Source organism: Mauremys mutica, unplaced genomic scaffold (genome assembly GCF_020497125.1).
Source record: "Mauremys mutica isolate MM-2020 ecotype Southern unplaced genomic scaffold, ASM2049712v1 Super-Scaffold_100475, whole genome shotgun sequence".
Taxonomy (NCBI): Eukaryota; Metazoa; Chordata; order Testudines; family Geoemydidae; genus Mauremys; species Mauremys mutica.
The window spans coordinates 128,145-155,852 of NW_025423349.1; the positions used below are offsets into that span (position 1 = coordinate 128,145).

General features: G+C 61.1%; 2 protein-coding genes across 2 annotated transcripts; both read left to right on the plus strand.

Moving 5' to 3' along the window:
• The first annotated feature begins 222 nt into the window (after nucleotides 1–222).
• FXR2 (FMR1 autosomal homolog 2) lies at nucleotides 223–22,748 on the plus strand. Its single transcript, XM_045001381.1, has 17 exons — nucleotides 223–327; nucleotides 14,050–14,102; nucleotides 16,684–16,777; nucleotides 16,880–16,951; nucleotides 17,335–17,483; nucleotides 17,697–17,790; nucleotides 18,031–18,147; nucleotides 18,337–18,507; nucleotides 18,609–18,687; nucleotides 19,088–19,197; nucleotides 19,273–19,359; nucleotides 19,778–19,991; nucleotides 20,163–20,342; nucleotides 20,954–21,154; nucleotides 21,351–21,446; nucleotides 21,761–21,867; nucleotides 21,957–22,748. Exons 1-17 carry the CDS (start codon nucleotides 274–276, stop codon nucleotides 22,035–22,037), a joined length of 1,959 nt encoding a protein of 652 aa, XP_044857316.1. The 5' UTR covers nucleotides 223–273; the 3' UTR covers nucleotides 22,038–22,748.
• A 2,188-nt stretch (nucleotides 22,749–24,936) lies between these two features.
• SOX15 (SRY-box transcription factor 15) lies at nucleotides 24,937–27,356 on the plus strand. Its single transcript, XM_045001376.1, has 2 exons — nucleotides 24,937–25,390; nucleotides 27,167–27,356. Exons 1-2 carry the CDS (start codon nucleotides 24,963–24,965, stop codon nucleotides 27,354–27,356), a joined length of 618 nt encoding a protein of 205 aa, XP_044857311.1. The 5' UTR covers nucleotides 24,937–24,962.
• The last annotated feature ends 352 nt before the right edge of the window (nucleotides 27,357–27,708 follow it).

Consider the following 27,708-nt stretch of genomic DNA (forward strand, 5'->3'; position numbering starts at 1 on the left):
GTGTGTGTGTGTGTTCGCGCCGCGCGGGAGAGAGAGCGGGGGGGGGGCGGCCGCTCGCGCGCGCTCGCTGCGGTGTGAGGCGGCGGCGGCGGCGGGTCGGGTCGGTCCCGGCCTCACGGTGGCGGAGCCGGAGCGGCCCGGGGCGGCGCCTCCTCCCATCCCCCCCCCCCCGCTGCGGGGCTCCCCCCAGGCCGGGCGGCTCCGGCCGGCGGCGGCGGGGCCCGGGCCCCTCCCCGGCGGGGCGGGGGGGCGGCGGCGGCGGCGGCCGGGCCCATGGAGGGGGGGCTGCCCGTGGAGGTGCGGGGCTCCAACGGGGCCTTCTACAAGGTGAGGGGGGCGGGGCCGCCGCGCGCGGTGCGGGGGGGGAGGGGAGGGGAGCATGGGGGTCCCGTGAGGGGGGGGGGGCCAGGGGTATGAAGGGGGGGGGCCGTGGACGTCCTATGCGGGGGGGGGCATCATGGGGGGGGCCGTGGAGGTCCCTTTGGGGGGGTTTGGGGCCAGGGGCGTGGTGGGGGGGGGCAGTGGAGGTGCCACTGGGGGAGGGGGTGCGAGGGTGGGGGGGGAGGAACAGGGAGATCCCGGGGTGGGGCAGGGTAGGGGAGGGGGTTGGGGCCAGGGGTAAGAAGGGGGGGCAGTGGAGGTCCCGCTGGGGGAGGGGGTGTGAGGGTGGGGGGGGGAGGAACAGGGAGGTTCTGTGGTGGGGTAGAGTGGGGGAGGGGTTTGGGACCAGGGGTATGAAGGAGGGGACATGGGAGGACCCATGGGGGAGGGAGGGAGTGAGGGTGGGGGGGGAGGAAAAGGCAGATCCCATGAGTGGGGTAGGGGAGAGAGGGGGAGGCGTTTGGGGCCAGGGGTATGAAGGGGGGGCAGTGGTGTCCCGCTGGGGAGAGGGTGTCAGGGTGTGTGTGTGGGGGGGAAGAACAAGGAGATCCCATGAGGGGGGTGGGGGAGGGGTTTGGGACCATGGTTAAGAAGGAGGGGACATGGGAGGTCCCATGGGGGAGGGAGGGAGTGAGGGTGTGGGGGGGAGGAACAAGGAGATCCCATGAGGGGGGTGGAGGAGGGGTTGTGGGCCAGGGGTATGAAGGGGGGGCATGGGAGGTCCCGCTGGGGGCGGGGGTGTGAGGGTGGGGTGGAGAGGAATGGGGAGGTCCCAAGGTGGGGGAGGGGCTTGGGCCCAGGGGTATGAAGGGGGGGCAGTGGAGGTGCCACTGGGGGATAAGGAGGGGGTGGGGGGAGAGGCATGATGGAGGAGGGGGCAGGGAATGGGCAGGTCCCACTGAGGGGTGGGGGGTTGGGTGCTGGGGAGCAGGGAGGTCATACAGGTGGGTCTGGAGGGGGGAGTGGAGGCTATGGGGGTTACAGGGAGGTAATGGAAGGGGGTGTGGGGGAGGGGGTATGACGGGGTGTGGGAAGGTGGGTGATGGGCTGAGGGAGGGTCAGAGGTTGGTAACAGAGTGAGGCAGAGGGGTCAGGTGTGGGGTTGTGCAGGTAATAGGGTGCAGGGGGAAACAAAATGGGGGGCTTGGTGTAGGCAAAGGGGGAGGTAAAAGGGGGGGCAAGGAAGGGGAGGCGATGGGGTGAGGCAGAGGGGGCTGGGTGGGGGCAAGGGGGTAACTGGGGGAAGTGGGGATGGAGGGAATGGAGGTCTGGTGTGGGGGCGTCTGGCAGGAGTTGGGCACAAAGGGGCATAGTGGTGGAAGGGGGAGGTAATGGGGGCATGGTGGGGAGAGGGAGGGGAGGCAGAGAGGGTTGGATGCGGGAGGGGAGATGTATGGGTGGGAGGTAGTGGGGGGGTGGAGGTGGCGATGGGCTGGGAGGTAATGGGGGGCTGGGGAGGCCTTGGGAAAGGGGCGTAAATTGTGGGCAAGTGGGTGGTATGATGGGGGGCTGAGGCAATGGGGTTATGGTGGGGGCTGTGGGGGGACCGGAGTTACTTGCCTGTGGGTTTATGATGGGGGGGATATGATGAGGGTAGGCTTATGGGGGGGCTGTGGGCACATGGTGCTCTGGAGGGAGGGGGAGGTAATTTGGGGTATGATGTGGGGGATTATGGGGCAGTAACTGGGGAGCGGGGCTATGTGGTTTGGGGGTCAGTTAGGGGGAAGTGAGGAACCAGGAAGGTTTTTGAGGCACAGAGTGGACTAGAGGGCTGTAACTAGGGGGTCAGATGTGGGGGGAAGGGGGTATGTGGGGGCTCACAGGAGGACATGAGGTATGGGGGGATTGGAGGAAAGATGTTGGGAGAGGGGGTTATGGGGGAGAGGCTGGGGTGCTTGATGTCCCCTGGGGTGTGACTGAAGGATCTGGGACTCTGCATAAATCTGTAGGGACCTGTGGGAGGGGGGATGGAAGCCCCCCCCCCCCTCATTAGCAATGAGGATTTCTTCTCCTAGGGATCCCATGCAGCCTCTTACAGGGTCACTGGGGATCGGACGCTCCCTAATATGGGGCGGAGGGTCACTGAGCTGGGTAAGCATCCTTAGGATAGCGACCCCGCTTCCCGATCCTTTTGGGGGCCCTGACTGTGAGTGGGGCGATCAAATACCTGGAGAAGGGTGCCGATGGGGGGCTGAGAATGCAGTGTCACGTGGGGGTGGGGAATCCCAATGTAGCCTGTGGTGCCCTGTGCCTACCTCACCCTTATCTCTAAGCTCCACATAGGGGCCCCCCGCTTTCCTCCTTTCCCTCTGCACCCTAGAAGTCTTGCGTTTGCGCTGTGGCTCTTCCGTCTGGCTCCCCCAATTTCTTATGCCTAATCAGTTTGCTACAGTCTTGATTTCTGACGTGAGATCCCTTGATGACATCAGGTTGCGCCCCGGTCTGTGTTTTTTGCGAGGGGACTGGAAACCGAGGATTTGAGTTCTCTCGCCTGGTGGGGAGAGAAATACCGTGATTTCCCCCTCCTCTCAAAAATGTGGGTCGTACCCACCGTAGAGAGCCTTGAAAATCAGGGTTGGGCCCCATTGTCCGGCACTCTCAGTCATAGCAAGCACGGTCCCTTTCTAAACAGACCTAGCATAGGAGGAAACCCGCCTCTGAGCAGTGAGGGGATTTGCCCAAACCACACATCAGGGTGGTACCTCCGAGTCCACTTCCTGCTGGCCCTTGCCACCTCGCAAGTGTAGCTTTTGGGCGTAATTCGCACGGTGGTGGCTGGGTGTCGATTTTATTCAGGAGAGGGGCTTTTCCTTTACCGCCCCGGAACAAGGTGGGAGAAGGGTTTGGCAAGCTGCGTTATTTTCGCCTTTGAAGGCTGAGAATATCGAAGCCTGTAAAATCTCTCCGCGGGCTCCTGAACCAAAGGCGACGCGCAGATGCCGTTCTTCGCCGGGGAACTCCGAGGAGCGTGCTCTCGAGCGCCATCCTCGTCTTGCGGAGGAGGGTGGGTGTAAACGTATGACCCTGTGTAAACCATCAAAACGTTGCCGCTGGAACCTTGATGGGTATTCCTAGTGTCTGCATCGGACTCTGGTGCCTGATGGGTTAACGTCACTAACTTAAGTCCAGATCCTCCAAGGGGCCAGTGGACGTTGGGAGGCTAAATCCCTTTGAGACTCGGCCTTGTTTCTCAGAGGCAGAGCCCGTTGTTAGGTGGCACCTTTCCTGATTTGAGGTATTAGATTTGTAACCGAAATCTGCTGTTCCCCCAGCGGGCCTGGCATCGCAGTTCTGGCCGGTCGGATCCCCTTATGCTATGGGCTGACCAAAACATAGGAAAGGCGTCCCTGCTCACAACTGAAACCGACCAGCCAGGAAGGATTGTGATTCCCAGATGGGGAAAGGCAGGCTCGGATTTGTGACTTGCCTGTGGTCGCGCAGTCAGGGTCTTTAACCCCGATTCCTTTCTCTTGCAGCAGCACCCAGGTTCAGAGCCCTCTGTGCAAACATACGCTGATTGTAGGGCAAAGCATGAGGATTGATTTCGATGTACTTTGCAGCACTGAATTCTTACATCCTATTGGCTTCCCATGCCTTAGCGGGACCACGGGAATTATTTAAGTTTTATGACCGGCTTTCGACTGTTCCCCGTATCGTGCTGCCTTCGCACAGGCTAATGGATCCGGGTAGTGGTATCGGACAGTCTCGTTTCCTGCAAGCTCCTCTCGGTGGCGGGTTTAAATACGCCGATGATAACGAGTTTCGTTACAGAGTACTCAGGGTTGTTGAGTCAGATTGGCCAATTAGCAGGCAGACCGAACCCTACAATTGTGCACTTCCGGCACCTCCGTGGCAGAGCCAGCGGCAGGAGACCCTCTCGTGTCGTCTAAAAATCTGGTCTCCTCATTGAAGTGCTTTATAGTTCAGCTGGTGAAGATGGTCTTTGTGGTAAAAGCTGGGACTCTGGGGAGCTGGTTTCGGTTCCTGCCTCTGCCACACACTTTCTGCAGGACCTTGAGAATATCGCTTTAATCTCTGGGCATCTGGGAAATGAGGCTATTTCTTCCTTTGTCCTGTCTGTGCAGAGCACGCACTGTCCTCTTACTATGTGTATCTCCCTGGCACAGCTGATCTCTAGCCCGATCTCCGGTCTCTGACGGGCTCGTATCAGCTGCTTTTTAGAGGCAGGTGCAAGAAACCCTGCAGCCTCCAGATAACTGCCAGGAGAGGTTGTCTTACAGACCCTGCATCCTTAGAATCAGAGAAGATCAGGGTCGGAAGGGACCTCAGGAGGTATCTAGTCCCACCCCCTGCTCAAAGCAGGACCAATTCCCAACTAAATCATCCCAGCCAGGGCTTTGTCAAGCCGGGCCTTAAAAACCTCTAAGGATGGAGATTCCACCACCTCCTAGGGAGCCCATTCCAGTGCTTCACCACCCTACTAGTGAAAAAGTTTTTCCTAATATTCAACCTAAACCTCCCCCACTGCAACTTGAGACCAATTGCTCCTTGTTCTGTCATCCGCCACCACTGAGAACAGCCGAGCTCCATCCTCTTTGGAACCCCCCTTCAGGTAGTTGAAGGCTGCTATCAAATCCCCCCTTATTCTTCTCTTCTGCAGACTAAACAATCCCAGTTCCCTCAGCCTCTCCTCATAAGTCATGTGCTCCAGCCCCCTCAGCATTTTCCTTGCCCTCCGCTGGACTCTTTCCAATTTATCCACATCCTTCTTGTAGTGAGAGGCCCAAAACTGGACCCAGTCTCCAGATGAGGCCTCACCAATGTCGAATAGAGGGGAATGATCACATCCCTCGATCTGCTGGCAATGCCCCTACTTACACAGCCCAAAATGCCGTTAGCCTTCTTGGCAACAAGGGCAACTGCTGACTCATATCCAGCTTTCTCGTCCACTGTAACCCCCAGGTCCTTGCTGTTGCGATTATGGATGCTCATGTCATCTATATAAATGTCCAATCCTGGTAACTCTTGGCATCAGCAATATCACGTGGCAGCGGGTTCCACCGGCTAAAGTTTTCCCCATTTCCTCCTAAGCCGGTCTCTTGCCGCGAGACCGTCACGGTGACAGCTGGCCCAGCGTCCCAGTGCCGTCATGTGTGTTCCCTTCATGCTCTCGGCTGTAATAACCTGTCCGGTCTCTTCCCGAAGCCATTGTGGTTATCCTGTCTGATCTCGTTCCACTGAGATTGCGGACGTGGCATAATGTGACTTAGGGTCATTAAACCAAGAGTGGGGCCCCATGATGCTAGGCGCTGTGTGTACCTATACAAGACAATTTCTGCCCTGAAGAGCTCCCAGTCTCAATAGACCAGCTAGAGGGGTGATTATTTTCCCTGCTGCACACACGGGGAGCTGCGTCTCAGACTGGTATTCGTGTTTTAATATATCCGGCTTTTCGTCAGTCAAAGCGCTTTACAGAGTAGGTGTCAGCATCTTCCCTATTGTAAAGATGGGGAAACTGAGGCCCAGATAGGGTAAATGACTTGCCCAAGCTCACCCAGCCCCACATCCAGGAACAGAATCCAGCTCTCCGGTGCTCTATCCGCCAGTCCAGTGTTTTAGCTACAAGCCCAACCTCGGTTCGTAGCCCCAGACTCCTCGGCTTGGACACGCGTTGACTCCTTTCTGACCCATCTTAACAGTAAATTTGCCCAAAAACTGACTACCAGGAAGTTCAACAGGGTTAGTTGTCTTCAGCTGCAGCTCTTTTCGAACAGGTCATGGGGAATTGGTTTATGAAACCTGTTAGGACAGTTGCTCTTTCCCGTATTCAGATTGTGAAGCAATGAATGCTTCAGAAAGCGAAACGCCGGGAGAATATCAGGGACTCTACCCCTCAATATTTCCTTTCCTGTTTGCTCCAAAATCAAAACATGTTGAGGTTAGCAGCTTGAAGCAAAATATTTTGAAAAACATCTTGATTTTGGGCTCCTATGACAGACCTAGCTTGTGTTAACTGCCGTACAAATGTCACAATGAATTTACAATCTATTTGACATATTTTATTTTTATGGCCCTTCACAGCTTTTAATATAGGGTAGGACTAGAATAGATTAGTCCGCTAGATGACTCTCTTAGTACCCAGTATTTTCTCCCTTTGAAGGCACTTATACAATGTAATCATGTCGTCTCTTGATCTTTTTGGTAAGTTAAACAGCCTGAGGTCTTTACATTTCTCAGTACAAGGCATATTTTCCAGTCCCTCTGATCATTTTTGTAACTCTTCTCTGTAACCCTGTCCAGCTTTTTTCAACAGTCTTTTTAGAAGAATGAGTGTCCATCATATGAAAATCAGGGGGACATCAAGAATTGAAGCGCCTGAAATCACCCATCATTTTGGTCCAAACCCTATGTCCACTTTGATTGCAAATCTCAGTCGATTTCCTGTCCAAACAGTTGCGAGGAAAAAGACAGACTGTCCCTAGTCTGGCTAATGCGGCAGGTCCATGTTTCATAATTGAGTAACTTGGAGAGGGGCTTGTCTTTCGTTCAGGGCGGGCAACGCCAGGTTGGTTCATTTCATGGTTGATCCTAATCTGTTCCGTTAACAGATTCTCCTAGGTTAGCATTTTGCTGTTGTGTCGAAGCTTTCAATCGAGTTCCAGTTGAAATTTGCTTTAGCTTTAACAAATGTTTGTCGTGTGTCTTTTGCAGCCCCGGATATTTTGGATCTAAGCTTTCCGTTAAATTAGAACAAGATGTCAGGAATTTTAGCTCTTGGGATGTGTTTCTTTCCTATATTGGAAGAACGCAAGGATTGACCCGTTGTAGAAACCTGTACCTTCTCTCACGTCACCTACCCAGCTTTCTCTCTGGCCAAGTCATTCCGTCTCTGTGCCTCATTTGTCTATTTGGGATGCACATCCTTTGTTTGCCTTGCCAATTTAGATGAGGTGGTCTTCGGGGCAGGACTGTTTCTTCCTGCATTGCATGTATGTACAGCTCCTAGCGCACCGAAGCCCTGATCTTAGTAAGTGCTGCTGTAATAATATCCCTGGGAGTCTGCAGACTGTCTAAGATATCCAAAGGGTTCCGCACCTCCATTTGACGTTTTTTAGGGGTCGACAAATGAAAAAAGGTTGGAAAACCACTGTGATCCGCAATCCGTTGTTTGCTTCTAGGTGTGTATTGTGCAAAAAGAGTAACTTTTAGGTGCTTTCTGCGACGGTCTGTAGCTTTCTTGTACTTTCTTACGGTGTAAAAAAGGTAGATTTCGCATCAGACCCTCCACACGTGCTCTCGGTTTTTATTAACCAAGGGGCTTTTAAGGGACAAACTTGCCTCTCTGAAACTGGGGTGGTGTTAAGCACCGACACGTGTTCTCCAGGGTCTCGGGAAGGAAATAACTTTTTTCTTAGTGACATCTGGCAACGCTTTGCGCGGGTCCCTGGTTGTAGGAATTGGAGGATCGGTGCCGTCCTCAGGAAACAGCGAAGCAAAGACGCGAATTGGATGTCTGTGAATAGCACCAGACGTGCGGAAAAGGCGAGAGCAATGGGATGTTGCAGGACTGTAGTAACCTGATCTGGACCAAAGGGGGGTGTGGTATTGTCTCCGCTTTGCCACAGGGCTAATTTTAGACCTGTCTTGCCCCGCGGGGAAACAGTCGAACACCAACAAGGGTCTGGCATCAGCGGGTCTGCAGATCAAAGGTGTAAAAAAGTCGTCATGGGCTAATGCTCTGCTTAGAAAGGGGGAAGGAGGGCTTTTTTCCCAGCGGACTTGCTGCTTCTGCCGTCCCTCCCTTTCATGCGTAGGGGGTCTCTGATTCCCGGCCGACTTCCGTTCCCGTTTAAGGTTGAAGGGTCTCTGGAGTCTTGCGAGTGAGAGTTGTTAAGATTTCCAAGGTTATTTCCCGCTCCTAAACCTCCCTTGCTGCAGATTAAGCCCGTTGCTTCTTGTCCTACCTTCAGTAGACATGGAAAACAATTGGTCCCCCGTCCTCTGTAGAACACATTTGAAGACTCCTATCAGGTATTCACCCACCCGCCCCTCCAGTCTTCTTTTCTCAAGGCTTAAACATGCCGAGTTTTTTTGATCTTTGCTGAGGTTAAGTTTTCTAAACCCTTGATCGTTTATGGTGCTCTCCTCTGGACTCTCCACATCTTTCCTAAAGTGTGGGCACGCGGAATTGGACACAGCACTGCAGCTGCGGACCCTCCAGAGTGGGACAGCTATCTCCTGTGTCGTCCCTGTTAGGTACAGGTTTGCCTGCGGTGCGTCAACGTGCTCAGGAAGGAATTGTTCTCCTCGAAGCACAATTAGCTTAGACCTATTCAGGGTTGGGGTTTTTTTTGGCCTTCCTCTGAAGCATCAGAGATTGGCTGCAACTGGAGACAGGACACTGGATGGGGTGGGCCAGTGCTTAGAGGTGATAAAGAAAGGCCTTTCTAGTGGCTTGGCTGGTGTGTTTTACTCCTTTGCTCGGGGTCTCACTGATCTCCACGTTTAGGGTCAGGAAGGAACTTTCCCTCAGATCAGATTGGCAGGGACTTTTTGTGAGGGGGGGGTGGGGTTGGCCTTCTGGGGCCAACTGGGTATGGTTTGAGCATTGGCCTGCTAAACCCAGGGCTGTGAGTTCAATCCTTGAGGGGGCCATTTAGGGATCTGGGGCAAAAATCTGTCTGGGGATTGGTCCTGCTTTGAGCAGGGGGTTGGATTAGATGATCTCCTGAGGTCCCTTCCAACCCTGATATTCTATGAGTCTATGATTCTAATCATTTTCCTGCCGTATCAGGGGCCATGGGCACTGGTGGCGTTTTGGCCTCTCCTGTTCTCTCACTGAGTTTAGTCTCCCGAGGACTGATATGCTTCGATTAAGCTAAAATTGGGCTCCAAGGTTAGGGGTATGCGGGTGGGTTTCCGTGGCCTGCATTAGATCATACAGCCTAACGCCCCTCCCTGGCCCTCAACTCTGTTAAACTACGACAATCCCGCTTTCTGTATGGTGACTTCTCTGAGCGCAGAAGGCTCTTCAATCCTACAGACTAAAGTGGAACAAGATCCGATGGCTGGAAGCTGAAGCTAGACACATCCCAACTGGAAACGGGGTGCAGGTTTTTAGCCCATCAGGGTCATTACCCATTGGAGCAGCTTCACGGGGGGGCTGGCGTACATGGGCCGGTCCCCTGAGATCTCGCCGACCCAGTTTAGGAAGGCAGCAAAGGTTGAGGAACACTGGACTTGATGACTGGCTGAGGTCCCTTCCAGCACTGCGTTTCTGTTTCTGTGGCGGATTTGGTCCATCTCTTGGAATTTTTAAATTGAAGTATAACTGGGTTCAAAAAGGAACTAGATCAGTTCATGGAGGACAGGTCCATCAATGCCTGTGAGCCAAGACCGTCAGGGATGCAACCCCGTGCTCCCTAAACGTCCAACTTCCAGAAGCTGGGGATGGATCACTCGAAAATGCCCCCATTCTGTTCATTCCCTCTGAAGCATCTGGCACTGTTCCCTGCCAGAAGACAGGATACTTGGTTTGACCCCAGTATGGCCGTTCTTTACGGGACGGAATATCTTTCTAAAAGAGATGTTTTTAGTCCAACCACAAATGTGTTGGGATGGATGGAGGAATCGCTGGCTGAAATTCTCAGCTGTCTGCTGCACAGGAGGACAGACTGGAGAAAGATTAAGACCAGAAGGGATTGAACAAATGCTGACCGCGCGCGGCTAGACGGGTGGCGAGTGGAGGCTACCGGGCGTGAAGCACCAAGGTCTAGTTTGCCCTCACCGTCCTTTGGTCCATAATTTCCCCTGATGTCTCCTCACAGATTGTGAGCTGCACAACAGATCTTTGTGGCTAGATGGGACCACTAGAGATAAAATACAGGAAGCCAAGCTATCTGGGGACTCCCGTACTGAGGCCAATAATCTGTGGTGCACTAAAGCATCTCTTCCCGAAAGACAGCCGTCCGTTCTCGATACGAAGACCTCAGGAGGCGAAGAATCCACCGCCTGGGACTTTGTTCCGGTGTTAATCGCCCTCACTGTTTAAGAGTTTGTGCCTTTTTTTTTAACTTGAATCTGTTCGGCCTTAGTTCCTGGCCGTTAGTTCTTGTTCTGCCTTTCCGTGCTAGGTTACAAAGCCCTTTAGCTTGGAGAAAATACCAGGTATTAAACACCACGATCAAGTCAACTATTTAATCTTCTCTAGTCTTCAGTCTCACTTATTTTCCAGGTTTGAAATAATTTGTGTGGTTCTTTGCTGTCCAGCGTTCAACCTTTATTTTAAAAAGGTGGACGCAAGAACTGGACGCGGTCTTGGTCTCTCCGAGTGACCCTGATCTTGCAGGGTTTGAAACTTGTCTGGTTAATAGAGCCAGTGGCGTGAAACCTTTGCTTAGTTTGTTTAATGGGCTCTCAAACCGGGGGTCCTGGCCACCTGGAGAAGGATGTGGGAGACTAGCAGGACAATGTTCCCGTTCTCCATGGCTAGATGAGATGGGAAGCGCCTGAAACTTTCATGGTCTGTCCCGAAACTCTCTCCTGTTGCAACATAGGGTTGCTGCCTGAGAGAGGCTGAGACGCGCTGTTTATTTTAGACCCCAGCGGGTGCGTTGAGAAGCGGGGGGGGGCGCCGAGTGGAAAGTGGAGATAAAATGTGCCACTTCGGTATGAGAGGGGAGCGGATTTGCTTCACGCTGAATGAATGATAAATGAGATGCCGGTTGCCAGTCAGTTGGCGAACTCGGGAATGAGGCTGACTCCGTATATAGCCTCAGGCACAACTGCATTTAAAGGGGACCGGCCTGCCTGCTTGAGACAAATATAGACCTGTTGCTCCTAGAGGATTTAATTACCATCTCTGGATTGGGGAGCAAATGTGTGGTGGGGGAGGGGGGTTGATCAGTTTCTCTGGTTAGATCTAGGAGCCTTGTGGAGCGGCTCCCGACCCTGCTCCCCGGCTGGAGCTCGAGGTCCGGCCTAAAACGGTTGGCAGGCTGAATCCGGCCCACGGGCTGTAGTCTGCTCACCCCTGGTTTACAGTCTGGGTGTTGAGACAACAGATGGATCCAGTCAAACGGGGGAGTACAAGGAAACAGGGAGACGATATTGAGTTTGAGGAGGGGTGTGGAGGAGGTTGCGTTTCGTTTTTTGGGGGATGCGTACAGAGAGCTCCATTGGAGAAAGCGCAGAGGGGTGCGTTTGGAAGCTGGCATTGGGGGCTGATTCGAAGCGGGTGTCGGCATCTTGATAGCAGATGGCTTTCACGTGGGAAGATCCCATCTCTAATGCAGATATCTGAGCGGTACCGGGGTAATATCGGCCTCTGTAATAACTCGTCCAGGGAAATCACTTGTTCTTGCTCGAGTCGCGCTTCCCTGACCTTTAATGTTTGAACTCTGACGTCAGGGTTGTCTGATGCCCTGTTCAGAGTCAGTGCAGGAGTTCCTGCGTGTGTTGGTGCTGCTCCGATTCACCGGTTGTTTTCCAGCACTTAGGAGCATTGTTGTCGACGGTTGGCATCTTCTGCGTGACTTCCAAAACTTCCGTCTCGCAGATCATGCTTTACCGTTCCCAATGGTGACTCCCCCTTAAAGGCCAGCGCGTCAGAAAAAGCACCTGGCGTGAAACGGGTCGCGTTCGGGGCTCTGTGTTCAGAACAAACGAGAGGAAAGCTAGCTAGGGGGTGGGGGAAACCGAGGCACGGACGGTGAAGTGGCTTTCCCTGAGTCAGAGCTGGGAATCTAACCCAGCCCGGAGTCTCAATCCAGAGCCTTAATCATAAACCCGTTTGAGTGGGGTGGGGTGTGGGAGCGTCTCTCCAATCTGTTCACCCGTGCAAGCGAGGCATTCGTGTCCCTGGTATCGGACTCCACATGAGTGTGTCCAGAAGGTGTTTGATTGGGGGGTTTAAAGCAGCAGGAAAGGGGAATTGGCTCTGGATTTTGTAGTCCCTATAAAAAATAAAATGATAAATACTGTACTTTTTTTGGTTTTGTTTTGGGCAGTGTTTAGTGGCCCATCTGGGATGAGGGCCCCATCCTACATAACACAGAATATATCGTAATGCCTTTCTGGACATCGACGGTGGTGCCTTATCTGGAGATGACCTTAAAAAAGGAGGTGGCAGAGTTAAAAGGGGGTTCAGAGAAGGGCAGTGAAAACGATCGATAGCCCGGCTAACCTCTTGCGTGCAGAGAAATTAAGGCCCGTCAGCTCACTAGCCATCACCCGCCACCGAACCCCGCCGTCACCCCTGTGTGGAGCCGATGCTCGGGATTCGACTAAAGCGTTACAACCCTTGCGGGGGTCAAAGTGTCGTGTGCCGCAGGCAGAGAATAGGAGCTGACTGAGGGGACCCCAGTGCCCAAGGCAGGGAATTAATTGATGTACCCAGATTATCCTAGCAAACAACCTGCCCCCTCCCCAAGCTGAAGAGGGAGGTGAAAGCCCCCAAGGGTCTGCAAACGCAATGACTGGGGAAGAGACGGTAGAGGGGGGGCGAGGCCACGAACTTTGAGTCCGAGTTTGTAAGGCCAGGAGGGGTTTTATTCAGGAGTGCAGCCCGGCTCCGGCCGCGGCCGGGTCTCGGGGCTTTTCACGGCGTGCTAGCTCTGAGCAGGCAGCTGTTGGCCGGGGCGGGCGGCGGTGTCGGGAGAGCGTCTCTCTCGGCACCTGTTCGCCCCGTCACCGGTTGGACTGGCGAGGCATTCTTGTCCCTGGCCTCAGACTCCAAATGCAGAACGAGATCGCCTGCCCCTCCGCCCCAGCCCCACCGCACCTCGCAGAGTCTCCTGGGAGACGCTGACGGCCTGATTCGGCAGGAAGTCCAGCGCGCCCAATCTAAAACCCTAAATCGCTGTTCGGGGGAGGGCGGATGGTTATAAATGGAGCGCTGGATTGATACCATCTAGCTCGTAGCACTTTTCCTTACTAGACTTCAAAGCTCTTTACGAGGGAGGTCAGGGTTGTCGTACCCATTTTACATATGGGGAAACTGAGGCACAAGTGGTTTGAAAAGGATAGCAGCATAGGTCCCCCATATTCCCTCTCGAGATCTGGGGGACCCCAGCAGCTGGGGTGTGTCTGCATGGATGAAGCAGCAGGTCTGCGATGCCTCCCCCCTGCACACCACACAGAGCTCTGTGCTGCGATGGGGTTGGTTGCGGGGGCAGTGCTGCAGGGCTCGGAATTGACACCCCATTGAAATGCATGGGACGGTTCCCCTTGCTGAGAGGGATCGGTTCAGGCTCTCTGCAAACTCAGGCAGCCTGGCAGAGTCAGTTATCCTTGGGGCGGTTCACCCCTCTCCGAGTTACTGTTTCAGGCAGACGTCGCTGTGTCCGTTACACTCCGGTCACATTTCCAGGTGTTTCTTCACAACCGTGAGAGCTAGAAACTTAATTTTCTTTAAAAAAAACGAAGCCCTAGATGCTGCTAAAATCACTTGACTCCAGGAGCCAGGGCTCTGGACACGCGGCTGTAAGGCTGAGATCTTGATTCTGCGCATGGGTGGTGTGTGGCTGGCTGCAGTTACAGCAGTTTCTGCTTATTAGCCACCCCGTGGGTGCCGGCAGAAAGCTGCAATTACCCACCGATCCCTGCCCGCGGCCTCCCCGTAATGAAGTCGTTACTATCCGGGTTTGCTGCCAAAGGGAATCTCCCGCCTTTGAGGAGCTCACGCTTTCTTCCGTTCTCCCTCCGCAGGGTTTTGTGAAAGATGTGCACGAAGACTCGGTCACGATCTCCTTCGAGAACAAGTAAGTCTCCGCCGGGGACCCCCTGGCGGGAGGGGGCGGGCCTGGGCCTGGGCTCCGGCTGGCCTCGTTCCGAGCTCGGGCGTCTGGCAGGAGTGAGAACAGAGAGACGCCTCTGGCGGACGTTTTCAGACCCAGGCCGTGAACGGTCGCAGGGCCCCGTCCTACCGCTCTGCCATCTCCTTTGAGCAACCGTCAGCTGTTTGCTCTGCGTCGAAAAGGGTTAGGGGTTAGGCCGAGTCGGTGGCAGACCTGGGGATAGAACCCAGGTGTCCTGGCCCCTCCAGTCCCTTCCTGTGACTACCCATTAGACCCCCCGTGCGCCGTCCAGAATTGGGGGATATCATCCGGGGGTTCCTGACTCTCAGCCCACCGGCACTAACCCACTAGACCATTCGTTCCCAGACTAGGGGGGGGTGAAGAAATTCCAGACTAGCCCCTGGCCCCCCCCTCCCGTCCCCCCTCCCTTGCAGCTATGCCACGGCACGGCACGCACTCGCCCTCCTCCTAATCTTTCCAATAAGCCAGTCCTGGCGCGCTGAGCCGCCTGGTAGGGGGGTGGGGAGCGGGGCGGTTGGATAAGGGGCAGGGGGTCCCGGGGGGGGGGGCAGTCGGGGGACAAGGAGCAGGGAGGGTTGGGTGATGGTAAAGGAGAGGTGGGGGGCGTGAGGGGTTCTCGAAAAGGGGGCGCGATCCCTGCTGCCACTTCCCCTCGACGGCAGGCGGGAGGTGTCCAATCATCTCTTCAGCTCGTTAGCGGGACGGGCGTGCGCGGGGCGAGCTGTGGCTTTTCTCGGGCCAGCGAATGGATGGGAACTCTCAGCCCTGCGCCGCTCCGTGGTGGGAGGGTTGTCGGCGGGCGGCTGTAGGGCCGATGGACACCTCACCCGACCCCGCTGCAGGGTGGAAATGCCGGGATGCCACAGTCCCCGCTTCAGACCCTAAATAAAGCTCCTGCACTCAAGGTATCTGACACAGGGCCGTGAGGCCCGGCATAACTCGCAGGCTGCCGCTTTTCCAAATTTAGCTCCCGCTGCGTGTGGCATGCGACTGGAACTGACTCACTCTTAATCAGCCAGCCGCCCGCCCCCGGCAATGCCTCCGGATTGGCAGCCGTCACTCTGCCGCCTGGCGGGATGATGTGGGTCAATGGTCGGGCCGCGATCTCAGGGCCGCTCTGCCATCCGCGGGCAGGAATTTCAGAGCCCTGAAACGCAGCTTGGTGGGTAGCTGCGAATGCAGCTGGCACGGCAGACAGGCCAGCCCGGAGCAGCGGCCACCTCTGGGATGTGCCGTCTGTTCTGCCGGCACTGCCGCGCCGCGATCCGTCGTTAGGCTCTCCCGTGGTGTAATTAACCATGCAAATCCCAGCGTCATTAACCTAGCTGGGGAGATGACGGCATGGTCACCAGTTCCTAGAACCTGCTGGCCGCCCGGCTCCCTCTGCTTCTTGGCTGGGATTCGGGGAGGGGGCTGAGCCGCGTCGATCCGAGCAGGCCACCGAGCGTCGAGTGCGCGCGCGCCGTTCCTCAAATACCTCGGTGGGCTGCGGTGTCCTTACGGGGTTTCCAGCGGCGTTGCTGAGCAGGTGAAATTTCCCGGCCGAGACAGCTGCCGCCGCCCCGCCTCCCGACAGCTGTTCCCGGCTCAAGGCCTCTGGTTTCCAGCTCCCAAACACGCACACGCATCGCCCTGACCGGGGGCCCCGGGGTTCAAGTATTGGGGGGGAGGGATGGCTCAGCGGTTTGAGCATTGGCCTGCTAAACCCGGGGTGGTGAGTTCAATCCTTGAGGCGGCCATGTTTTGGGCTGATGCTGGGATATTGGCGGCTGGACGGGGGCCCACGTAACGCAGTGCAGACGCTGGAGCTCCAGGTCGGGACAGTTCCTAACCCGGGGTGGGGGTTTACAAATGCGTGTAGACAGCACCAGCCCTGGGAACCCAGATTCAGACTAGCGAGAAGCTGCAGTGTCTTGTGCCGAAGATACACGGTGGCGTTCAACATTGTCTCCGTCCCAAATACGCCGCCTGAGTCGCAAACAGCCCTGGGCTGCGTTGGGCACCGGAGTCCTGAGTCCGCGCCGGGAGCAGCTAATTGCAAACTTACATAAACGAATCGTTAAACCAAACGGCGAGGCGGAGAGCCGGAGTGGCGGGACGTTCAGCTGGGTTTAGCTGCAGGGGAAGTTTCTCCCCACCCCATGTTCAGGGCCCTCTTGGTTGCAAAATCCAGCTCGTGGCCGCGTGCCGGATGCCGTAGTGCGGTGGCGTCTCGCGTTCGCAGGCTGGCCGAACACCGATCAGAGAGAGCTCGCGATTGACGGAGGCAACGATCCCAAAATTACCGGGGCGAGGGCGGAAAGGGGGGTTCTGAAGCACTCTGGGGTCTTCTCCCCACTTTCCGAAAGGGGGAACGATTCTTCCTTTGTGTGCGGAGATGGTGAACTCTCCCGGGCAGGGACTGTCTCCGGCCGCGTGGGTGCCCGGGGCCTGGCGCTGCCGTCTTGCCGCGTCCCCCGTCTTATTCCCAGTCTGCGGCGCCACCTACAGGCAAATCCGATCTCGGTCTTATGTCTCCTAACAGCTGGCAGCCGGAGCGGCAGATCCCCTTCGGCGACGTACGGCTCCCCCCGCCCGCCGACTACAATAAAGAGATTACCGAAGGGGACGAGGTGGAGGTAGGGGGTGTGCTTTTTTTGGGGGGGGGGCATACAGGGGTGCCACCGTGAGCCCGCTATCCTCACTGGCTCCCCCCGCTGAGCACATCCCTGTCTCTCTAGGTTTATTCCCGAGCCAATGAGCACGAGCCGTGCGGCTGGTGGCTGGCGAGGGTCCGGATGATGAAAGGAGACGTAAGTTTCTGAGGATTTTTCTCTTCCCCCCCCCCCCCCCCACACACACACACATCCCCGATCACTCGCATCTGTCCCAGAATCCTTTGTGCCAGCTCCTGGCGCCTTCGTGGGCCCGTTTTAAGCCGGCCCTCGAGGGTGGGGCTTGCCCCACTCCAGCCGGGGAGCAGGGTCGGGGGCCGCTCCACGCGGCTCTCAGAAGCAGCGGCACGGCCGCCCTCCGGCTCCTACGTGTACGTGCTTGGCCTCAATCCTATCCAGTGGCAGTGAGTTCCTCAGGCTAATTCCGTCCGACCCGTCTCTCCCCCACAGCCCAGCCCATCTCTCCTCCCCACCCCAGATCCCTGGCTCTCACCCGATCTCTCTGTCTCCCCCCATCTCAGTTTTACGTCATCGAATACGCAGCTTGCGACGCCACCTACAACGAAATCGTCACGCTGGAGCGGCTCCGGCCCGTCAACCCCAACAAAGTGGCCACCAAATCGAGCTTCTTCAAATACACCATCGCGGTGCCGGAGGACCTCAAGGAAGCGTGAGTGAGGGGGGGGGGGGCTCCGCGGCCTTGCACGGAAGAAAATCGCTAGCTTGGCTTTTCCTCCGTGGTGAAGGACACTGGCCAATCCAGTTCTGGACTCTGGAGATCTGGGTTCTATTCCCGGCTTTGCCACAGGCCGGACAGATCATTTTTTGGGGGGGGGTTCCCGCTCCCCCTGGTGTCCGCTCACCCCGTCCCCTCTCCGCTCAGGTGCTCCAACGAAAACGTGCATAAAGAATTCAAGAAGGCGGTGGGGGCGAACTGCATCTTCCTGAGCGGCGCCAGCAGCGAGCTCTTCATCCTGGTGAGTTGGCGGGGGGGGGCGGCGCCCGTCGGGGGGGGGGGGGGCCCGACGCTCCGGCCTGCTTCGGAGGAGCCTCTTTCGGGCTCACGCCGTTGCTGGGGGTCAGGAGGGAATCGGCGGGGGGTTCTCCTCGGCCCCGCTGCGACCGTCTGTAATCAGGGCTGGCTAGCTGCCCCCCCCCCACGCCCCCCGAGTTCTGCCGATCTCTGACACCGCTCGTCTTCCTTCCCCCCTTCCCAGTCGACGAACGAATCCACGGTCAAGCGGGCGTCGCTCCTGGGCGACATGCACCTGCGCAGCATCCGCACCAAGCTCATGCTGATGTCGCGGAACGAGGAGGCCAACAAACACTTGGAGGTGAGGAACCCCGGCGTCCGGGCGACGGGCCCGCACCCGAAGGGGCGGGGGGGGTGGGGGGGGGCGCCGCGGGGCAGCGCGCCTCTGGCTTTCTCGCCGCGCGGGCGCCGCGGGGCGGGGAATAGGGGGCTCCCCCCGGCCGCTCCGTTGACTCCCCGCTCTGCGTCCCAGCGCTGTTTCTCTCCCCAGACGAGCAAGCAGCTGGCCTCGGCGTTCCAGGAGGAGTTCACCGTCCGCGAAGACCTCATGGGGCTGGCCATCGGCACCCACGGCGCCAACATCCAGCAGGCCCGGAAGGTGCCGGGCGTCACCGCCATCGAGCTGGACGAGGAGACCTGCACCTTCCGCATCTACGGGGAGGTGAGGGCTGGGCGGGGCTCCGGGGGGGGGCGGGGCCGGGAGCCAGGACTCCGGGGTTCTCGCCCCGGCTCCGTTAAGTGACCGTCGTCTCCTCCCCGCAGACTCCCGAGGCGTGCAAGCAGGCCCGGAGCTACCTGGAGTTCTCCGAAGACTCGGTTCAAGTCCCGAGAAACCTGGTCGGTAGGTGTCACCGCGCTCCGTAGTGACCCTCCGGGGGCCCGGCGTCCGTGGGGCCTCCCCCGGGGAACAGGGGTGACTTCCCTCGTGATGGGGACCCCGACACGTAACTGCGGCACCGCGCTGGAAATGGCCTATGAATGAGTGACCACGTGTGCCCCGAGAAGCTCGGGGTGCCAACCGGCGGAGGGCACCGATGTCCAGTGCGGGGGGGGCCCTTGCGTTCACCAGCACGACGTCCCGTAAGCCCTCGAACGCGTCGCACCGGCAGTCGGAGCAGCCGGGGCGGGGTGTGGAAAATCCCGGGGGGCTGGTGTGGGTGTGGGTCCGGTCAAAGCGGGGGACCCTGTCGCTCTGGGAGCTGGGCTTTCTGTGGGGCTCACCTCTCCGCTCGCCCCGCCAGGCAAAGTGATCGGGAAGAACGGCAAAGTGATCCAGGAGATCGTGGACAAGTCGGGAGTGGTGCGGGTGCGGGTGGAAGGGGACAACGACAAGAAAAACCCCCGAGAGGAGGTAAGCGCGGGGCGGAGCGGGGTGGGGGGGCGGCCGGGGGGCGGCCGTGCCGTGACCGGATCTCCTCTCTCCTAGGGAATGGTCCCGTTCATCTTCGTCGGCACGCGGGAGAACATCAGCAACGCGCAGGCGCTCCTGGAGTATCACCTCGCCTACCTCCAGGTAACTCCGGCTCTGCCGAGGACGCGCGCCGAACCGGCTCGCTCGCTGCGCCGGGGGCGCCCGCCTGAGAATCAGCCGGGGAGGGGGGTCAGTGTGGGTATCTGTGGTGCATCACTAATTGGTTTCCCCTGCTGCCTGCATGGGTGCAGCCGTTAATTGGTCCCCCCTTGCAGTGCAGTCGCCAATTGGTTCCCCCTGCTGCCCTACATGGGTGCAGCTGCTAATTGGTCCCCTTCAGTGAAGTCACTAATTGGTTCCCCCCTGCTGCCTGCATGGGTGCAGCCGTTAATTGGTTCCCTGCCCCAAGACAGCATGGGTGCAGCTGCTAATTGGTCCCCCCCCTTGCAGTGCAGTCACTAATTGGTTCCCCCTGCCGGGGCGCGACACTTAATGGGTCCCCGTCCTCCCCGTTCCCCAGGAGGTGGAGCAGCTGCGCCTGGAGCGGCTGCAGATCGACGAGCAGCTGCGGCAGATCGGCCTGGGCTTCCGCCCCCTCTCCAGCCGGGCCGACAAGGAGCGGGGCGGCTACGCCACGGACGACAGCACCTCCTCCTCCCTGCACGGCACGCGGACGTACGGGGGCAGCTACGGCGGGCGAGGCCGCGGGCGCCGGGGCCCCAACTCGGGCTACGGTAAAATCTCTCCTCCTTCACGGCGGGGGCGGGGTGAGCGACGGGCCACACCCCAGAGGTGGCTGCATTTCCCGGGGGATTGTGTGTCCTGCCCCTCCTACAGCTTTGGGGATCCCCCCCACCAACGGCGGCTCACACACGCCCCCCCCCCCCCCTTCTCTGCCCTCCCAGGTACCAACTCAGACCTGTCCAACGCCTCGGAGACCGAGTCGGAGAAGAGGGACGACGGCGAGCGAGACCCGCGCCCCGAGGACAGCCGGAGGCGCCCGGGGGTGGGGCGAGGGCGGGGGCCCGCCCCGGCACCCCGAGGGGGCGGGAGCAGCAAGTACAACAGCTCCTCCATCAGTTCAGGTGACCAGGTGTTGCTGTTAAATAGCGGCTGTGCCCCGCCCCAGAGGTGGCCGCATCTCAGCGCCGGGCAAGGGGTCCCTGGGTAACCGGCCGCCCCGCCCCAGAGGTGGCCGCATCTCAGCGCCGGGCGAGGGGTCCCTGGGTCACCGGCCGCCCCGCCCCAGAGGTGGCCGCGTCTCAGTGCCGGGCGAGGGGTCCCCGGGTAACCGGCCGCCCCGCCCCAGAGGTGGCTGCATCTCAGCGCCGGGCGAGGGGTCCCCGGGTAACTGGCCGCCCCGCCCCAGAGGTGGCTGCATCTCAGCGCCGGGCGAGGGGTCCCTGGGTAACCGGCCGCCCCGCCACAGAGGTGGCCGCATCTCAGCGCCGGGCGAGGGGTCCCTGGGAAACCGGCCGCCCCGCCCCAGAGGTGGCCGCATCTCAGCGCCGGGCGAGGGGTCCCCGGGTAACCGGCCGCCCCGCCCCAGAGGTGGCTGCATCTCAGTGGCGTATAACCAGATGCCATGTTCCAGCATCCTAACTCAGAATGAAGGGGAGTCCGGTTGGGGGTGGGGCTGGGATCCCGGACTCCTGGGTTCTCCGTGCTGAAGTCCGTCCCCCCCTTGTACCCCCAGTGCTCAAGGACCCGGACAGCAACCCCTACAGCCTGCTGGACAACACGGAGACGGACCAGACGGCCGACACCGACGGCAGCGAGTCGCAGCCCGTCAGCAACCGCCGCCGCCGCTCCCGCCGCCGCCGCACCGACGACGACGCCACCATGATGGACGGCGCTGCCGAGTCCGACAACATGTCCGTCAACGAGAACGGCGTGGGTGAGCGGGGGGGGGCTGGGAGCCCGGACGCCTGGGTTCTCTCCCTGGCTCTGGGAGGGGGTGGGGGCTGGGAGCCAGGACTCCTGGGTTCTCCCCCCGGCTCTGGGAGGGGAGTGGGGGCTGGTGGGTTAGAGCATGGGGGGCTGAGAGCCCGGACGCCTGGGTTCATCCCCATCTCTGCTCCCTGCTTTCTCAGAGGACGAATCGAAGCCTCAGAGACGCAACCGGAGCCGTCGCCGCCGTAACCGTGGCAACCGCATGGACGGCTCCATCAGCCGGGACCGGCAGCCAGGTACGGCGGGTCCGGGCCCAGCTCTCGCTTCTGCTGCAGCCCTGAACGCCGCTGTGTGGGGTGTGCCGGGGGGGGGGGGGGCGGGCAGGAGCTGCCCTGGGACCCCTCCCTGTGCTGGGTACTGGCAGCGGGGCCCCATTTCCGGGACGGATCGGGGGGCGTGGCCAGAACTCCCCCCGCGTTAGAGCAGCCCTGAGGCTGCTCCGGTTTAGCCCGGGCTCCTGGGTCCCATCTCTGCCCTTGCCGTGTGGGGGGCGTCGGGGGGGGGGCGTCGGCAGCTGTCCCCAACCCAGCGCCCGCTCCCTCCTCTCCAGTGACCGTGGCCGATTACATCTCCCGGGCCGAGTCCCAGAGCCGCCAGCGGGCCCCGCAGAAGGAGCCCCGGGAAAAATCCACCGAAGACGACACACCGCGACAAAAGGTAGGGGCGGCGCCCGTGGGCGGAGCCTCGCCGGTGGGGGGCGGAGCTTCTCCCCTGCCCCTCTTGAGAGCTTCTCCTTCCCCCTGCAGGCGGAGCCGTCCGGCAAGCTGGCCGCCCGCCCGTCGGAGAACGGCGAGGAGCCGGCCGCCATGGTGAACGGGCTGGCGTAGGCCCCGCCGCTTCCCGCGCCCGCCCTGCTTGCGCCCTCGTTCACCGCGCGCCCGCCGGCCTCCCGTTAACCCACCGGGCCCTCAACGGGCTTGCCGGAGCCAGCAGCCGAGCTCGCGCGGCTCGCTAGGCGCCGACCAATCAAGAGACAGGCCACCGGATTCGTGCCGGGGCGGGGGGGGCGCGCGCCTCCCCCCTCCCCGGCAGTAAAAAAAAAAATAATTAATTCTCTCTAATTGTGTGTCCGTTTTTGACGACTCCGTTCCAGCCGGGCAAGGGAAACCGGAGCGAGGCTTTTTTTGTGCCTTCTGAACGCAGCGTCGCTCCCCTTCCCTTTGGGTTTTTGTTCCGGCCCGTTTCCCTTCCGCCCAGGGCGGTCGCGCAACGATTTCGGCAAAGGGGGGGGGCGCCGCCGACGCGCCGTTTACTCCCCCCCCCCTTTAAAAATCGGAAGGTACCGCGGGGGGGATTTTTGGTTCCAGGCAATACAACCCCAGCAGGTATTTTTTTTTTTTCGTACACTGTGGCAGACGGAGGGGGGGGGGCGCAGAGAGGGTAGAGCCGCGCGTCCCCCCCCCCCCCACCAGCGTTGCTTTGCCGGGAGAGGGGTGGTGCCGGGGGGGGAGGATCGAGCTGTGACGGTTGAGAGGTTATTTATTTTTCACTGTACAGTATTTAAAAGAGAATAAAGAACCAAACTCGTACGCAAAAAAGCTGCTGTGTCTTCCCCGCCCTGCCGCCCCCCGGGGACCTGGCCTGGGGGGGGGCTAAAATCACCCCCCCCCCACGAAACCCCCTCTCCTCCCCCCCCCCCCGATCTTCAATAAAGCCACCGAAAAGAACCGTCGGCTCCGCGCCCTTCACTCGCCGTGGGGGAGGGACCCTGGGGTCATGGGTTCAGGCCCGAATTAGTCCCCCCTTCGTTAACCCCCCCTTCATTAACACCCCCCCCATCAGCCTCTTTTGCTGGTTAGCGGGTTGGGTTGGGCGGGCTTCTGTCGGGGGAGGGGGGCAGGTGGATTTTCCACCCGGGGGGGCCCGAGCTGGCTGCTTCCTTCACACAGTGCACACACCCCCCCTTGGGCTGGGGGGCTGGTGGACCCCCTGCCTGGGGGGGCCAGGGGGGGCAGGGGCCTACTGTGTTGGGGGGGGGGAAATTCCTGGCTTCGCCCCCCCCCCCCGCTGCAGGGGGAGGGGGGGGCCATGAGCAGGTGTAATTCCTAGCACTGGCCACAGGGGGGAGATGGCGCCCTAGGCAGGGGCCTGTGGGGCGGCGAATAGTCACGGGGGACGCCTGGGTTCTCACCCCGGCTCTGGGAGGGGAGTGGGGGGCTGGTGGGTTAGAGCAGGGGGGGCTGGGAGCCAGGACTCCTGGGTTCTCTCCCCGGCTCTGGGAGGGGAGTGCGGGGGAGGTGGGAGCCAGGACTCCTGGGTTCTCTCCCCGGCTCTGGGAGGGGAGTGGGGGCTGGTGGGTTAGAACAGGGGGGGCTGGGAGCCAGGACTCCTGGGTTCTCTGCCCGGCTCTGGGAGAGGAGTGGGGGCTGGTGGGTCAGAGCAGGGGGCGCTGGGAGCCAGGACTCCTGGGTTCTCTCCCCGGCTCTGGGAGGGGAGTGGGGGCTGGTGGGTTAGAGCAGGGGGTTCTGGGAGCCAGGACTCCTGGGTTCTCTCCCCGGCTCTGGGAGGGGAGTGGGGGCTGGGGGGTTAGAGCAGGGGGTTCTGGGAGCCAGGACTCCTGGGTTCTCTCCCCGGCTCTGGGAGGGGAGTGGGGGCTGGGGGGTTAGAGCAGGGGGTTCTGGGAGCCAGGACTCCTGGGTTCTCTCCCCGGCTCTGGGAGGGGAGTGGGGGCTGGGGGGTTAGAGCAGGGGGTTCTGGGAGCCAGGACTCCTGGGTTCTCTGCCTGGCTCTGGGAGAGGAGTGGTAGCTCGTGGGTCAGAGCAGGGGGGGCTGGGAGCCAGGACTCCTGGGTTCTCTGCCTGGCTCTGGGAGGAGAGTGGGGGCTGGTGGGTTAGAACAGGGGGGGCCGGGAGCCAGGACTCCTGGGTTCTCTGCCTGGCTCTGGGAGAGGAGTGGTAGCTGGTGGGTCAGAGCAGGGGGGGCTGGGAGCCAGGACTCCTGGGTTCTCTGCCTGGCTCTGGGAGAGGAGTGGTAGCTGGTGGTTAGAGCAGGGGGTTCTGGGAGCCAGGACTCCTGGGTTCTCTCCCCAGCTCTGGGAGGGGAGTGGGGGCTGGTGGGTCAGAGCGGGGGAGGTGGGAGCCAGGACTCCTGGGTTCTCTCCCCGGCTCTGGGAGGGGAGTGGGGGCTGGTGGGTCAGAGCGGGGGGGCTGGGAGCCAGGACTCCTGGGTTCTCTCCCCGGCTCTGGGAGGGGAGTGGGGGCTGGTGGGTCAGAGCAGGGGGGGCTGGGAGCCAGGACTCCTGGGTTCTCTCCCCGGCTCTGGGAGGGGAGTGGGGGCTGGTGGGTCAGAGCAGGGGGGGCTGGGAGCCAGGACTCCTGGGTTCTCTCCCCGGCTCTGTGAGGGGAGTGGGGGCTGGTGGGTTAGAACAGGGGGGGCCGGGAGCCAGGACTCCTGGGTTCTCTGCCTGGCTCTGGGAGGGGAGTGGGGGCTGGTGGGTCAGAGCAGGGGGGGCTGGGAGCCAGGACTCCTGGGTTCTCTCCCCGGCTCCGGGAGGGGAGTGGGGGCTGGTGGGTTGGAGTGGGGGGTGGCTGGGAGCCAGGACTCCTGGGTTCTCTCCCGGGCTCCGTGAGCCAGCACACGTGTGGGGAGGAGCCCGGTGGTGGTGGGTGGGGCTCGCCTACCTGGCTGGCTGTGGGCTGACACCCCCCCTCCAGGGGCGGGGCCCGGCAGGGAGGCTCCACCCCCCAGTGGGCGGGGCCCAGCCGGGCTATATCTGGGCGCCCAGGCGCGGGCGGGGGCAGACGGGGCCGGGCATGGCCGAGGGGCAGGGTGCGGCGGGGGGGGCCGCCCCCCCGGACAAGGTGAAGCGCCCCATGAACGCCTTCATGGTGTGGTCCCGCGGGCAGCGCCGGCGCCTGGCGCAGGAGCAGCCCAAGCTGCACAACTCGGAGATCTCCAAGCGCCTGGGGGCCGCCTGGCGCCGGCTGCCCGAGGCCGAGAAACGCCCCTTCGTGGAGGAAGCCAAGCGGCTCCGGGCCCGGCACATGAGGGACTATCCCGACTACAAGTACCGGCCCCGGCGCAAGGGCCGGGCCCCCGCCAAGGAGCCGGCGGCCGGGGGCCGCCCGCAGCCGCCCGCCGCCCGGGCCTGGGGCTACGGCGAGCCCCTGGGATACCAGCCGGCCCGTTACCCGCCGGGCCCGGCCGCCGCGGGATACGGGAACGCCGCCGCCGGGTACAGGTGGGTCCCGCCCGCGCCTCCCGTTCCTGCCCTGCGGGCTCCCTCAGCTGAATGGGGGACCCCCCAACTGTGCCCCCTTACTGGGGAAATGGGGGGGGGCTACAGTCACGGGTCCATATATAACCAACCCCAGAGGTGGCCGCATCTCAGCGCTGGGTGATGGGTCCCTGGGTAACCGGCCGCCCCGCCCCAGAGGTGGGCGCATCTCAGCGCCGGGCGAGGGGTCCCTGGGTAACCGGCCGCCCCGCCCCAGAGGTGGGCGCGTCTCAGCGCCGGGCGAGGGGTCCCTGGGTAACCGGCCGCCCCGCCCCAGAGGTGGCTGCATCTCAGCGCCGGGCGAGGGGTCCCTGGGTAACCGGCCGCCCCGCCCCAGAGGTGGCTGCATCTCAGCGCCGGGGGGGACATACACTAGGTTGGGACCAAGCAGGCACCAACCCCAGAATTTGCATGTTAACAAGGTGAGTCAGTGCCAGCTGCCGAGGGCATGATGGGGCACCAGTCCCTTGCTATGTGAACCCAGGCGTCCTGGCTCCCAGCCCCCCCGCTCTAACCACCAGCCCCCACTCCCCTCCCAGAGCCAGGGACAGAACCCAGGAGTCCTGGCTCCCAGCCCTCCCTGCTCTAACCACCAGCCCCCACTCCCCTCCCAGGGCCGGGGAGAGAACCCAGGAGTCCTGGCTCCCAGCCCCCCCTGCTCTAACCCACCAGCCCCCACTCCCCTCCCAGAGCCAGGGACAGAACCCAGGAGTCCTGGCTCCCAGCCCGCCCTGCTCTAACCCACCAGCCCCCACTCCCCTCCCAGAGCTGGGGCGAGAACCCAGGAGTCCTGGCTCCCCCGTATGCCAGGCTCTGCCCCTCTCCACCCCCGCCCCGGGCCCTGGATCTTTGGGCCCTGGCCAGGGGCGCGGTGAGGCTGGGTGCCAGGCAGCACCCGCCCTGCGCCTGGTATTCGCCGTGCCCTGAGCGAAGGGTCATGACCCGGCCAGGCCACGTCCAATCGCCGCGGGGAGCGTCGGGGGGCAGGAGCCGGTGCCCAGGGGAGGGGAAACTGAGGCACGAGTCCTAGACCCCAGGAGTCGTGACTCCCAGCATCCCCTGCTCTAACCGCTCCCTCGCCCACGAACGGAGAAGGGGAGCCAGGCCGGCCCCCAGGACTGCGGGGGGTCCCAGGAGGGGAAGGTGGGTGCCAGGACGCCTGGGTTCCATCCCCGCCAGCGGGAGGGGAGGGCAGGTCAGGACAGGCCACGGGGGAGCCGCTCACGCCCAGAACCGGCTTAACAGGCCAGCTGAGGAATGCGGCCCCGGCTCACCCAGCCCTGCGGGGGGGCTCTTCCTGCAGCTGCAGGGCGCCCCCCCCCTCCCGCCCCATAACATCGCCCAGAGCCAGGAGCGAACCCAGGCGTCCTGGCTACCAGCCCTACCAGAGGGGAGTAGGGGCTGGGGGTTAGAGCGGGGGCTGGGAGCCAGGACTCCTGGGTTCTCTCCCCGGCTCTGGGAGGGGAGTGGGGGCTGGTCGGTTAGAGCAGGGGGGGCTGGGAGCCAGGACTCCTGGGTTCTCTCCCCGGCTCTGGGAGGGGAGTGGGGGCTGGTGGTTAGAGCAGGGGGGGCTGGGAGCCAGGACTCCTGGGTTCTCTCCCCGGCTCTGGGAGGGGAGTGGGGGCTGGTGGTTAGAGCAGGGGGGCTGGGAGCCAGGACTCCTGGGTTCTCCCCTCTCCCCTCATTCTGCACCAGTAATTATCCAGTTCGTTAACCCCCTTTTCTCTCCCCCCCCCACAGCGGCTTCTCCTACGGCCCCCCGGCCCCGACGCCCTACAAGCAAGACCCCGCCCCCCACCCGCCGGGGGTGCTGCCCCCCGACTTCCGCGACATGATGGCCGCCTACGGCCTGCAGGCCTGTGACGTGGGCGAGGGCTTCCCCCAGCCGCCCTACGAGCCCCCCGGGCCGGCGCCTCTGACGCCTCTCTAGCCCCCGGGGGGGGGGGCCGGGACCGAGGGGGGTGGGCGTGGGGGGGGGGGCACGGTGGCTTTTTATACAGAAAGAAGAAAAACCTCCAGGAGGAACAAAGTTTGGGGGGGTGTTGTGGGGGGGGGCTCCCAGCGACTCCACCCCCAGGGGGGGGCTGAGGGGGCAGGGTGGAGACTCCCCCCTTCTCCCCCCCCCCCACGTTAAAGTCACCCCCTGTCTTAACTCTGTGCTGGCGGCCGTCCCCCCCCCTCCCTCCCAACCGTTCACCAAGCCCGGGAGCTGGAAAGGGGGGAGGGAGTCGGGGGGCTGGACAGTTCTGGGGGCTGACGGGGGGGGGCCGGGGGGGGGGGGG